At 36.8% G+C, this 14,538-nt stretch overlaps 1 protein-coding gene across 1 annotated transcript in view; it reads right to left on the bottom strand.

Annotated features, from left to right (window-relative positions):
* Positions 1-14,538, bottom strand: part of C5 (complement C5) — a gene marked incomplete at both ends in the record, with an annotated part of 79,195 nt that overhangs the window by 41,428 nt on the left and 23,229 nt on the right. The window contains 11 exons of the mRNA XM_079706669.1: positions 324-463; positions 1,360-1,433; positions 2,903-2,993; positions 4,953-5,150; positions 6,257-6,319; positions 7,294-7,423; positions 8,494-8,643; positions 8,765-8,974; positions 10,257-10,460; positions 11,664-11,849; positions 13,410-13,525. Of these exons, the coding sequence (XP_079562795.1) occupies positions 324-463; positions 1,360-1,433; positions 2,903-2,993; positions 4,953-5,150; positions 6,257-6,319; positions 7,294-7,423; positions 8,494-8,643; positions 8,765-8,974; positions 10,257-10,460; positions 11,664-11,849; positions 13,410-13,525 (1,562 nt within the window). The remainder of the gene's footprint in view (positions 1-323; positions 464-1,359; positions 1,434-2,902; positions 2,994-4,952; positions 5,151-6,256; positions 6,320-7,293; positions 7,424-8,493; positions 8,644-8,764; positions 8,975-10,256; positions 10,461-11,663; positions 11,850-13,409; positions 13,526-14,538) is intronic.

The raw sequence follows: 14,538 nt of genomic DNA, 5'->3' as shown, positions 1-14,538 counted from the left end.
GATCAGCAAAGTGAAGAGTGTGAATGGCTAAAATGGAGGAAAGGAAAGGGTTGTTAGAGATAAGGAGATCTGGGTGATGAATGAACCAAATGTAAGCTCATCTTTCTCTGAGCCTCCATAGCACATTGATTATCTTAAGGACTTGTATTCTTCATTGAATTGGGGTTGTATGAATAGTTATCTTAACTCTTCTTCTTTTCTTCTTCCCTTCGCTGAGTTGAGTTTGTGTGTGTGTGTATGTGATAATTCCATTAATAGAATTCTCAGAAAATCAGAGACATCTTCATTTTTTCCATTTATTTGAACATACCATAAATACTTACCAGAATTCCAGATGTTCTATAGTTGTAAACAGTTCCACTCAACTGGATCTGTTCCCCTCGTACAACAGAATATGGTATATTCATTTCCAGGAAGACATTTTTGAACACCTTTGCCTTGAGAGTATCAGCAACACATATACCTTCGGCCCAAAGTGAAAGCAAAGTTGAAGCATATTAGGGAATTCCCATAATGCCTTATTAGTATTAAAATGTCTCAGATTTGCTTTGCTTCAAGGAAAAAATGAAAGTTAGATGATGTTTTTCTCTGCCCTAACACCCCATGTCCTTGAATTTTCTACTCACTGATTTTTTTTAAATTGAGCTATAATTGAAGTATAATACTATATTAGCTTCAGGTGTACAACATGATTCAATATTTGTATACATAAGTCTAGTTAACATCCACCACCACACATATTACAAATTTTTTTTCTTGTGGTAAGAACTTTTAAGATCTATTCTTTTATCATTGTTCTTCATTCAATAATTATTGGTATTAACAGAAAACTTCATTTGTCCAACAAATATTTAATTCTATTTAAGGCGTGAGAATGTTTATTAACTAGAGCACCAAATCTCTTTTTTAGATATTCATTATTGGTTCCGTTTAATCGGCATAAAATTTTGATTGTGGAAACCAAGATTTATAAGAACAAAATATAGCGAGCAAACAAGCCAAGCCTGAAATTATTTATAAACTGTCTGCACTAAACCACCACAAAAGGGCACTAGTCCAGGGGAGAAATTATATATTTTTCTCTAACTCTACTGAATCTTCTACTCACTGAAAAAATACAAAGGAAAATGGGGGCTTCACATCAGTATTTATAAAATGATGGCTAATAGAAGAACAAAAGAAGAAACTGATACAGTCCACGATGTGGGCACATCTAAGTCTCTTTGTAATACATTAAAAATAGGTTTTAATAAATGACACCACTTAAGTCCTGTGTAAACTAAAAAAACAATAACAAAAAACTGCATTTTGCCAAATCAAATCATTCCTTACATGAGTATATAACTTCAATTTGCTTACCACTATTTGAAATGCCAACACCTTGAATTTCCCAGGTAGTTAGAGAATCAGGTAGCACAAACTGCAACTGGTTTCTGAAAGTTAAAATGTTGATATATTCAAATACATCGGAACATTGATTAACCCAAATTGACAGCTTGCATTAACAGAATTCTTGCTTCATACTACTTTAAAAGAAAGAAAAAAATCACAACAGAACAAAATCACATCAGGTATTAAAGAAAAATCAAGCAAGAAAAGTTTATTCAGTAACTCTTATACTCATTCCATGTTTTTAGATATTTCACTTGTATTATGAGAATTCAAATTCAGAAGGATGTCTTTGAAACATTGCAAATTCAAAACATACAATTCAAAGAAAAAAATTATGTTTATTGTGTAGTATGTTCTAAAATAGGGAAGCAAAATACTAATGCATTTTAACACTGCTCATAACGAAGTTGATACAACTAAAAATTTCTGATTAAGATCAAGCTTATACTCATTCAACAAACAGCTATTGTGCACCAACTTTGTGTCAAGCATAGCACTAAATACTGCGTACACAGCACTCATAGATACAGTCCTGCTCTCAAGCAGTTCACGGTCTAGTGGAAGAAATAGTTCAGTATATAAATTGCGATTCACTGTAATAACTGTACCAATAAAACTTTTAAAAAGTTCAGAGGCAGTGTGCATTGATTCAACAAATTTATTTTAGTGCCTCTAGAAGCCGGACCCTATGCCAGGTCCTGAATATAAAACTAACCTGAATTTAGTCCTTGTCCTGGAAGTATTTACATTTTAATGTGGAAGACAGTCAGGTAAACAGGACATTATTATATTGTGTGATATGTGCAACAGAGTTCATTGAGAGGGGCAATACATCCAATCACTGGGTGGGGGACAGTGGTGGAAAGGTCTGAGAGGGGAAATGCTAGCCAAGGGGCAATGTCAGATGAAGTGGACAACACTGTGGAGGAGGAATCAGGCAGGACAAGGGTAGAGGCCAGGAGACCCATTAGAAGTCGGATGTCAGGCCCTGAACTCACTGCCTTGACGGCTCCTTGGAAAGTCTGTGCTTTGAGCCCCACCCCCCAACCCCCTGGCCCACCTGAGGAAGGATGACACTCAGGGAAGGGGCACTGTTTTCAGTGCCTGGTACAGAGTAGGCATTCTATAAACATGTGTTGAATAAAGGACTTTAACGAGAAAAGAACCTTTCTCCCTATTAATCAATGTTTTGTAGTTACAGATATTTCAGGATGAAAACAGCTGCATAATGCAGTGTAAAGCACACAGTTGTGCTTGGTAAAGGCTACCTGAAATGGAATGAAGTTGAATGGAATGGTACCCTTCTTCCCCAAGAGTTAATCATGACCTGGAACCAATTATTAGAAGAAATCACACGCTAAAAAAAAAGAAGTAAAATAAAATTTGACCCAATGGTGGTATAATCTTAACTCTTACATAAAATATTGGGAAATGGGTAATTTCCAGATTTTTGGTCAGAATATTTGCATTTTCCCATATTTTTCAGAGAAATGTCAAAGAAATATAATACCTTTTGGGGACATGATGAACTTCCCATAACCAGCTTTCTGGAAAATAAGTCCTTATTTCTGGTTTGGTTACTGGTAAAAGAGTCTTTATATCTGGGGGAAAAAGTATATTTGGTTACGGAAAAACAACATAAATTCTACTTAGAGCTGAATTTTAAAATATGGACATTAATCAATAGCTTAAGCATTTTCGGAAAGGTCAATAAAACATTTTGTTTAGTGATTTCAAAATAGAACAATAAAGGCCTTAGGATTTCTCCACTAGTGGCACTGACAAAATGAATAAAGCCTAAAAATATGTTTAATAATTTGTTTTTTAAATTGCTAAATGTTTCATGTTCGGGAAATTATACAAGATACTAATTAGTCTATAAAGTTATTTGCATTTAAAAAATTGCAATAATTGTTTTTATTTTGTAAAATAGGGAGGTTTATATGATTATCTGCCTTACCTCAGAAATTTATTTATATTTTCTTTAATAAAAATGGACAGAAAAAAAATAATGGACAGAATGTCTGCTTCTGTCCAAGATGCACTGATAGGGACTGGAGTTACACCTCTGCCTTAAGAAAACTAGAAAGCCAGACACAAGAGCTTTCAAATATTAGAGCATAAGTGAGCCAGGACAGTGATCCTTGAGAAAAGGGAGACAGATTGGATGAACCCTAAAATTATCCAGGTTTACTGTCTGGAGGCAGTTTACAGGCTTTAGAGCAGGGAGAGAAACCCATACAGACCCTGGCAGAGTTGCAACACCATCCATGGGAATTTGGGAGGCCAAGCTGTCTAGAACAAGGGACAGAGAGGAGGGAGCTACAGAGGCTGAATTCCAGGCAGCTGATGCCAACCCAGATGATTAGAGTTGAAAAACTGGACCACAAAAGATGGATACGTACTAGATTATTCATAAAAAATACTGTGTGTACTAAGCAAAAATCTGAAAACAACCTAAATATATCTAATAACCTGGTTTTGATAAATGGCCACAAGAATTTATTTCTGCAGAAATGTACCCACTCAGAATGATGACATTTAAGACACACTGTTAAGGACTTCCCTGGTGGCTCAGTGATTAAGAATCCGCCTGCCAATGCAGGGGACACAGGTTCGAGCCCTGGTCTGGGAAGATTCCACATGATGTGGAATAACTAAGCCCATGTGCCACAACTACTGAGCCTGTGCTCTAGAGCCCACGAGCCACAACTACTGAGCCCATGTGCCGCAGCTACTGAAGCCCTCATGCCTAGAGCCCATGCTCTGCAACAAGAGAAGCCACCGCAATGAGAAGCCTGTGCACCACAACAAAAGAATAGCCCCCGCTCACCGCAACTAGAGAAAGCCCGTGCACAGCAATGAAGACCCAACACAGCCAAAAATAAATAAATAAATAAATATTTTAAAAAAGGAAAAAAAGTAACAACAACAACAAAAAAAGACATACTGTTAAGCAAAACAATCAAACAGGATCTGTCACTCTGCTTTTGTTTGTTTTGACTGTATATAAATGAGTTGAAAGTCCTAAAAGTTCTGAAAACATGTTAATGAGAGTTCTATAAATTCTGAAAATGTATATTGTGGTTGAAATTGAAATAAGATTTCAACTTTATGTGAGTACATTTAAGGTTATGCTACATTTAGAAATCTTTTGCTATATGTGGTCAGTATAGGTATAAACAGAATTTTTAATGGTTGTAATATCACAGAACCATGGAATTTTAGAACTCAAAGGCATATTAGAGATCACCTGGCCCAAGCTTCTTGCTTTAAAAATGAGGAGATTGAGGCTCAGAGAGGATAAATAATCATTCACGTTTATAGAATGAGTCAGCTTCAAACTCGCCTGGGTCTTGACTACGGACTAGTGCACTCTGCTCTGTACTATATATACCTCTTCTGATTCCCAAAAATGACAACAAAATTTTTTTCTTAACAGCATTTGCAAGTTATCTTTTCTACTTCCCATTTTAAATAGAGCATGTAAACCACCTTTTCTGGAAGCGTCAAATTACATCAAGTTCCCCATATTTTCCAATAGAAAATGTCAAACTTACGTAGCCTTCCCAATTGGATATTTTTATGAGTCTCATTAGCACGGAACTGGCTTGCGATGGCACAACAGTTCTTGAAAGCTTTGACGCATCTTGGGCCTATCTTAATCCGAGCGGCTCGCTGCTCACAGTTTTCATCATCATTACGATAGGCTCCATCATAACAACATTTCTTCAACTTTGTATATTGGTATTTAGCAGCTGAAATGGTAATAATTCAAGTGCCCTTGATTATGCATAGAGTCAAAACATCTCACGCTTAGAAAGGCTCTTGAGGGATACTGGATTTCTGCTGTCACAGGACCCCAGCCCCACAACAGCCATGGCTAGTTGACTGTCCAGGCCCGCTTTGGAACTACCCTAGGAATGGGAGAATGTGGCCTCATAAGGTAGTCCACTCTGATTTGCACTAAATGGTTAAGAGCTTCCTGCAACTAAGCTGAGTACTGACTTTTGAAACTGGCACCTTGGGGTCAGCACCCTTTGAGTAACATAAGTTAATGATCTGAGAAGCCTGAAAATATCTGAAGATAGTTATCATCACTATACAAGTATGTTCTTCTTCAAGCTAAAAATCCTATTTTTTTCAAACGTTTCTTGTGGTTTGTGGTTTCAAACATTTCTTCACCAGTGGCATCTTTCCTCATCATAAGTGCTTCGATTAATCAGTATCTCTCTTTTCATATCATTAAAACTTAGAATGAAGGTTAGAATTAAAATGACTCATATAAAGATGGAAAGTATTATTGTACTACTATAAACATCTTTATTAGTTGAGCTCAGGGCACTGACTCCTGGTTCAATGTTCTTTCTATTATAGCATTGCCAATTATCATATCTCTGTTTTGAATAATACTTAAAAATAATTTCTGTTGGGATTATCCCCCCCCCCAAATAATCTAAAATACTCTTAACTGTTAAGTGTATGCAAGAAGAGATAGACTTCCAGGTATGTCTCAAAGTTACTTAAATCATGGATTTTGTTAGAATAAAATGGAAGAATATGATTTTAATTACTAGATGAAGTTTGCAGAGAGGAAATATTTGTGACAAATAAAAGTTAATCTTTTATATTTTAGAGATAGAAATAACAAAGACTTATTTCCCTCAGATTAAGGTTATGGCAAATGAACTATTGGATTAATTTGGATTAACCTTTCCAGGGGAGGTGAGCTAGATGTCTGTACATATCTTTCTTTTCACCCATTCTATTTGAATTAGGAGAAATTAGATAATGTTTACTTTTCTCCACCTTTTGAATGACACAATCATAACCTTTTGGCAATCACATGAAACTTTTAGAGTACCTTCCTCCTCTATCTTCTTTTGCAGCGTTCTTTTTGGCCTGAGAATTTCTTTACAAGGTTCATCTGTTTTAAAAAGATAAAGAAAAAGAAGGGGAAAAAGGAGATAAAATCTCAAAAACCACAAAATTCCGTGAAATTGTTTAACTTTTTAAAACATTCACGTCATTCATTCAACAAATATTGAGAACCTGCTTTCGACTAAGCACCGCACACTACACATCTCAATATGACTTGTTTTTAGAGGGGCTCACAATCTATTGTCACACAGTTTGACTTGTTTGATCTGAATTTGGTTTTTAATCCTGCAACCTTTTTGATCCACTGATTACAAGGAAATATCTAAGCTTTTAGAGTGAGCCATGTTTCTGTTAGGTATGGTATTTTAATTATTTTTGGTGTTTATATTACTACAAATAATAGTATCACGTATAATTATGAACAATTTTAAAACCACAGAAAGAAGATGATTAAGATGTGGTCCTTGCCCTTAAAGAGCTCCCAGTGCAGTGACTGAGACAAGGTGTGTAATTAAGTGTAAGAACGTACAATGATGCACTGCTATAAATAGATCTAGTCCTCCCTATGGTATTCCCCCTATTAAAGGAGGAGGTAATGATCAATTCTATATGGGGAAGAGGCCAAATTAAGGAGATGATTCTTCTTCTAGCTTCTCCAGGCTAATAAAAGGGAAAGCAGTCCTAATAAGGAAAGGCCCAAAGATGTAAAATAGTGCCACCCATAACTAACTTGGTTCTGTATGGCTTAGACATAAGGTCATGTAGAGTGAGATGAGAAACAGCTGGAAAGAGCTGGAGAGAGGATCATGGAAGGCCTTGAGTATTACAGTAAAGAATTTGTACTTTATCTTGAAGGCTAATGAAACATTTTATACAGAGGAGTTACCTAGTCATGTCATTATAAGATCAGTGTAGAGAATATTCTGGAGGAGGGACAAAACTGAGGTCTGGGAGGCAAATCATCCATGTAAATTTCAGGAATCAATTTGAAGAATAAACAAAAAGTACTGAGTGTTTTACCATTTTCTTGGGAGTCATCTGCATTTGCGTTGGTGAGGAAGGTGAGTCCAGCCAGGTGGAATACATCTGCATTGTTGCGGCCACCACCTGCCCCGCAGCCCAGGTCACTCTTCTCTAAAGTTTGAAATACCTGTCCAGAGGTAGTTAGTTAATTTAATAATTCTTAGGAATTAACAAAAGGCAAAATGGTGAGCCTATTCAGATGTGGAAATCATTCCTCTGAAAAACTAAAGGTACAAGTTGTTACATGGTTCTAACAAATCTGTGAAATGCACAGCCCACTCATTTATCAGATGGGCAAAGACCAAATTTCCCAACTTCATTCCTTTAGTTTGTCCTTTTGTATTTAGAAATACTTATCTATTCAAAATTAAATCAGGAACTAAGTCTTAAGCTTTGATGAGGTGATTCTTTCAAATTGACCCCATGCTGTGTTGTACACAGGATGCATACTGCAATCAATATAGTGTCCAAAAAAGAATAAATGAGTGAATATATGAATAAGTGAATTAATAAACAAGGTAATTTTTAAGTCGCTAATAGAAAAAAGAGCACAATCTCTTGCATTTTGGGGAAGAGGGCTCTAGGTTGTAAGTGGGTGAGAACTTGTTTGCGGGGGGAGGCTTTTTCCAGTTTTAATTTTGACCCCAAATGTTTTTTCCTTTCTGAATGTTTTTAACTTAATAGTTTCTCAGTTCTTTCTTCCTCCTTCAAAGAAATTCAAGCCTAGAAAATAGAAGCAGAGCTTAGGGGAGATAAATGGGAACTTAGGGGAAGTGAATCATTTTCAGATTCTTCTGGGCCACAGATTTTAATGAGTAAGAAAAAGGACACAAAACCCAAAAAACCCCCAGTGGTTGCCTATTCATTCTTCTCTGTTGCTGCTACTATAAACTCCCTGCTCCCAAATCTCCAAACCCTCCCAATCAATGGCACTTTGCCCATGAATGTAATTGCTATCATGGCATATGTTTTTAAAGTGCTTAATTCCATACTTGGAAAAGTAAAAATGGATAGACCTGGGCTTTAGAGACTAACGTGAGGACGACTTACCTTCCTAAGAGTCACTGTTTTGAGTAGACTATAGAAAAGCAGGTCTAGTCTTCCCTTAATTCTTCCCCCACCACTTACCCTAATGGCCACACTTTGTGAAGTACTGCATAGGACCACCCCAGTAACCAAGGCCATGCACTACTTAACTCTTTCCAGGGGTTTCTTGGCTGTCCTTTGCACCCCGTATATAGCACTGTCCACTGCCATTAAAGCCACCCAGGAATACAACTCAGTTGCCATATTAAGAGATACATGTTGGCCAGGGGAATATGTATCTGCACTTGGAGACAGATGAACCTATAAGGTCATTTGAAAAAGAAAATATCATTTGTATGACACAAAAACTTCACAGATAGCTGCATTTACAGCCTCTTTATTCAGAAGAAAGTTGGATTGTGACTTACAGTTTGTGGCTTACCTGGAGCTGGTTGCCACACTTTTCTTCAATATTTAACCAGACTGAGTCAGACACTAATTCTGCGGTCTGTTCTCCTGTAACAATGTAATAGACCAGGAGACGAGCTGAAGGAACCATGTTCTGTGTCACTGGAATGTTTATACTTTGATAATCTGAATCTGAAAGTTTATCCCTTGTGCCAAAGTGAACGATTTTGCCCTTGGATAAAATCTAAAAATAAACAGCAGTAGCAACGGTAATTACAAAAACAAAACATTTGCTTCAGGATGGAGCTTGGAGCTGGAGTAGAAATTACGTTAAAGAAAAAGAAAGTTAACATTGTATGGGCCTACTATGTGCCAGGAACTTTACATTTAATTAACTCTTTTAGTTCCCATAATAACCAGAAGCATAGGAATACTATCTCCATTGTGCAGATAAAGGGACTGAGGTTCAGGAATTAACTAAATGTCATACTGATTTCAGTTCAAAACCACCTAGCTACGAATTCAGAGAGCTAAAATTTGACCTCAAATCTGTTTAAAGTCATCACACTGTCATTAACATCTCCTTGTTTAGTTGATTAAAAAATATAGATGAGGAGGTAGAGTGCATCTTCTTTTTCCCTAATTTCTGGCCTTAAGTTTTAAAGCCAGAGATTAGGTACTAAATTGGAGGTGTGAGGTTAAAAAAAAACCACCCTAAAAATCATATGAAGCCAAAATGTCCTCAAAGATCCCTTAAATTGTCCTTAGAGAACAGGACTGTATATGTGGTTTTGGTATGTAGTCCCTAAGCAAGCCCCCTAATTATTCATCAGTCAGTATGGTCCTCATTTATTTTTAAATTTCTTCTTCAAAACTGTTGAAAAAAATCATCATCACCTGTTTGGCCTGATCATCAGAATAATTAATTCCATTTCTTGGGTAATTGTCAGGAAGCCCTTAACATTTTTTTTACATTCTTTCCTACCTTTCACTGCCAGCCTTGACTGACACCTCCGTTTAATTTAAGTGATGTAACAGGGATGTTGCTGGAGCAAGTATGATATGACTCAACCCTTAAGAACAGGATTTGGGTCCCCTCTTTTTTCCAATGAAATGCACATATTTTCAATGGGTCTAGGCATGTAATCTTTGGCCATGAAGTAGAGCAGAGGTAATGTGAGAATTTAATCAGGCTCTCTCTATGGAGGAATCAGGCTGTCTTTGGTGAAAGGCATATAACACAGAGTCAGAGGTTCCCAGATCTAATCTAATTACAACCTTCCTCTTCCCAACTGAGTGACTGTAGTGAGTCTTTAACCTCTTTGTCCCTCAGTTTCCTCATCTGTGAAGTAGTCATGAAAATCATGCCCTGTCTCAAAGGCTTTTGAAAAACTGATTATCAAATTAGATGATGCTTTTGAAAGTGCTTTGTAAGAATATATGTAAGGGATCATTCTAACGCTTTTCTATAAGCAAAGGAAAATCAGGTGGGGGAATAGATATAAATCTATCATTATTATACTTACCAAGTAATTATAGTGAGTTATTTTGTCAATATATGGACTTCTGGGGGTAACAACAATATTCAGATGTTCTCCCACAAGCAAAAGTTTATAGTTTTCAGTCCAGTCAATATAAAGATAACTTTGGCTGAGAGATGAATATGCTATTGCTCGGTAATCTTCGCTGGCCTGATTTTCTTCTGGAAGGTCTGGGTCCTTGGTCCTGACCTGAAAAGGAAAAAAAGTGAAAAAAGATACACGGACTGTGATGTAATGTTTTCTGTGAAACATACCTTTTCAATTCCTTTCTTTGCTTTATAAATTTCTAAAATTCACAACACCAAATTCTAGAGAAAAAAGAAATCCATTACTCCAAAGTGTTTGTACAGCTGTGGTATCAAGTAACTTTACAAAGGCTATGGACAATAATTGGGATAATATGGGATTGTGGGCTATGGTGGGAAAGTCTGGTGAAGTGAAGAGAGAAAGATGCTCCTGGAATATTGGCACCCTTCCTGAAGTGTCATGGTGAGTTGGGAACTCCTTTTCCTATGGGTTGGAAGGGTAGCAGTGGGGAGGTCCTGAGGACTGGGGACAGGAGTTGTGAATGGACATCACACAGACTCTCTGGCCCAGTTTCATTGTGAAGTCGTGGCACAGAGAAGGGCTTACAAACAGAGTGGGGCAGAAATGATATCATGGCACCAATATCGGCCTTCGACAGCAGAGGGGTTGGTTAATAGCCCATGCTCGGGAGTGAGATAGGCATTGGTTTGCCTCTTGAGTACCATCATTTATTGTCTGGATAAGTTATTTAACCATAAGAAAGGTTAAAAGCCTCTGTTTCCTCAGCTGCAAAATGGTTAGCACAATGCCTAGCACTTCATACGGGCTCAGTAGATGATAGTGAATCTATGCATGCTGGGGTCATTGACATGCATTACTAACTTACTCATTTTTTATTTGGGATTGGAAACCTAAATATTATTTGCTGGGAGAGAAGACTATTAAGTGAGCTCTAAGGTAGAGTGACTCATACAGCTGGACAAAAGAGAGGCTTCCACATTTGGCTTTTTTGTGGCCCTGAAAAGAGATAAAAATTTGGGAGGTGGGAAACAGAGAATATTTCTATCACTGATTTCCACTGCTATACCTATTTTGATACTTCTAGATTCTAATACAGTCTTACACACATAAGAGAAAATAATTCACCCCAAATAAAAAACTGATAGATTTATCTTCCTCAAGGACCATTCAATGAATTTGCAGATTGCCTCTGGTGCTTTTCTTTTCTTTTTTTGGATGCAGAATTGTGGAACTGTTCACTGGACTCATGTATAAAATCTGCCGCATTTGTTCTGCACATTGGCCAAAACACACAGTCAAAAGTACACACTGTCCCAGAAAATTTAACAGAAGAATTCAGCTCACTTTAAACTCCAGCACCATCACTTCAGATGGGAGATTCACCACAAAAGAAGCTACTCCATCACTGGAACGTGTTACACTTTGCTTTGACTCCGAGTCGCATATCTCCTGGTTTACATCGAGCATTTGTGCACTCAGGGTCACCGGGACCCCTCCTACCAAATGGTCAAGTGAATCCTTAACCTGCACCTGTTTGTCAGAACAGTCCAAATTCATTTCAAGAGCTCATCACTTCTTTTAAAGCATAACAATTCTGAAATAATTTTCCCTCCTCCTCACCAATGTATAAATTATTCATATTCAATTCAGGAAAAAGAAGCATGTTCTCAGCTTATATATAGAAAGGTTTAATCTTATTTAGTTAAATCATTCTTGAATGGATTCCCCTGTATATCGAGAAGACTCAGAATATAAATATCATCACATTAGGTCTGCCACGTAGATGTGATAAGGTCTTCTGCTATCTAATTTCTGTGTGTGTTCAACTGGTTGAGAACTGGATAAAGGAAAAAATGAGGCAATCACTTCTGGGAATGATTCTCTTGGATATGAGAAACAATAAATGCATCTTCTTTTTTCTCAAACTCTACCTCTCATTGCCATGCATATGGACATATAGAATTTCCACAAAGATATATTTTATATTATTTATCTGTATATGTGATATGAAATATATAAAATATATTTTAAAATAATAAATTCTATATAGTGACATATTTTGTGATCTTGTATTATATATTATATTAATATACTCCATAATATATTATAAATTACCATATGCATTATATAGTAATATGTTATATATTATTAAATATGTTGTATATATACTAAGAAGTTATAAGCATGTCCAAAGCTTGCTTGTGGTCTAGTAAATTTTTTGCTCTTAAAGGCCAGTGACCTACGGTAAGTAATAAATAACCCATTTTAATTATCCTAAAGTTGATTTTTAAAAGCAACACATCTTCAAAGAATAAAAAATTTCTACTCTAGCTTTGTAAAGGATAGGGAATAAAAATTTCCATTTTATAAATATAATAAAACATATATGTAATAGAGCATGTTTTATATATAATAAGATATAGAACACTAATCTACAATAAAATATAATTAAAAGGTCAAATGAATGTTTTAACTCCATACTATCAGCATTTTAAAAAGGAAAAGTGGAGGAAGGAGAGAAAATATTGTAAAGGAGAAAAAAAAAACAGAGAAAAGAGTCAGGGACAGACAGAAATTGTCAAGATGGAAAGGATGGAGAACAATACAGAGAGATGAGATCAGACAGAGTTATGTACAAAGAGAATGCAGAGTGAAAAGCACAGAAATGTGCCCTCAGAGACACACAGGAAGTAAAAAATGGTGAGAGAGAGGGGTTTATTTTCAAGGAATGCTATCTCTGTCTTAAGACTTTTAAAGAGCACGTTGCCAAATAATTTTAAACTTTAGTGTTTTTTGAACTATAGACTTATGGGGTTTTATTTACATATCATTTAATGCAATGCTCATTTAGGGAATGCTTAACACAGGCTATCTTACTAAATAGTGATACTGCCCTAAGGGTTGTTATCATCCCCAAGGCTGAAGCTGGCCTGCAGTTTCCCACCACCCACCACATAGTCAGAGGGGCAGATTTCACACACAGAATGAGTTCCCTCTGTGATTTGCCTCTCCATCATCCTTCTTTCATTTGTCACCCCCATATTTTTAGAAAAAGATAATCACATTTAGCAGTTACCCCCCATCATCTACCTTGACAGAAAATGGAATCCCAGGCTTCACAAAAAGAGGAGTAGCAACCAAATTCAGTTTGTAGGGAGAAAGGACATATTTGATGCCAGGGATTTCTGCTTCTTCAGAAAATCCACCTAAAGAAATGACAAGGATTATGTTGACCTTTTTTAGGAGTGTACTGATCTGTGTGGGGAGCTATTTTGTGTTCATATGTCTCCACAGACCTACTCATTCATTCATTCACTCCATTCCTGCACTCATTCATTTACCAACAGCAAGTAGGATATGGGTCTTGGTTCAGAGGGGCAGTGCACAGAAAAGTCTAAACTCTTCTCAGGAGTTTCCAAAGCCTTACACACAAGGCTTGTGGGCAGAGATGGTCCTTGTGGAAGTAGAGCAATAGGATTGGACCAAGGAAGAATTCGAGGAAGGGACACCACTTTTCACCAGTGGCCTGAGTATCAGTTAAATATGTATAAGGCATTAAGGAGAGAAGAAAGGGTAGGCCAGAGACTAAGCCTTACAGGGCATTCACCTTTAGAGAGCAGGGATATGGAGAGAAGTGGAGAAGACATAAAAGGAGAGCTTGAGGTAGAGAGAACCCAGAGGGTCTACTGGAAAAACCCCAATAGTGTTTGTTACCCATTAGCTAAAACTTAAGCTAAACTATTAAGAATGATATACAAAGCTCTAGTATCCCCAAACTCCTTTCCAGTATTACATCCCTAATACCCCTACATATATATCCTATACTTCAGCGAAAGGAATAATCTGCTATTCTCAAAGATCAAGCTTCACCTCCCACTCTTGGTATGTTCACTCTGTGAAGGGTGCCCCACTTCATCCTGGCTGTTATCCCTGCCTCAAAACCCTACTTATCTTTCAAGACAAGACCAATCATCTTCAGGACACCGTTCTTGGTTGCTCAGCAATCACCTAGGAGCTCATCTTCTTCTGAAGGTCAGTAGCATTAAGCACTTTTCTTAGAGCACATATGGAATTCCTTCTTGTTCAGAGTTTTTGTTTACTTGCCTTATAGATAAAGCTTGTTTGTAAGCCACTTGAGTACTGGGATTACGCATCATTAATATTTGTAAGCCTGCATATTTAGCAGCACTCTTTGCATATCTAATAAATACTGCTTAAA

The sequence above is a fragment of the Hyperoodon ampullatus genome (assembly GCF_949752795.1).
Source record: "Hyperoodon ampullatus genome assembly, chromosome: 6".
NCBI lineage: Eukaryota > Metazoa > Chordata > Mammalia > Artiodactyla > Ziphiidae > Hyperoodon > Hyperoodon ampullatus.
The sequence above is the reverse complement of the archived record's forward strand: the minus strand, read 5'-3'. Positions and strand labels throughout refer to the sequence as shown.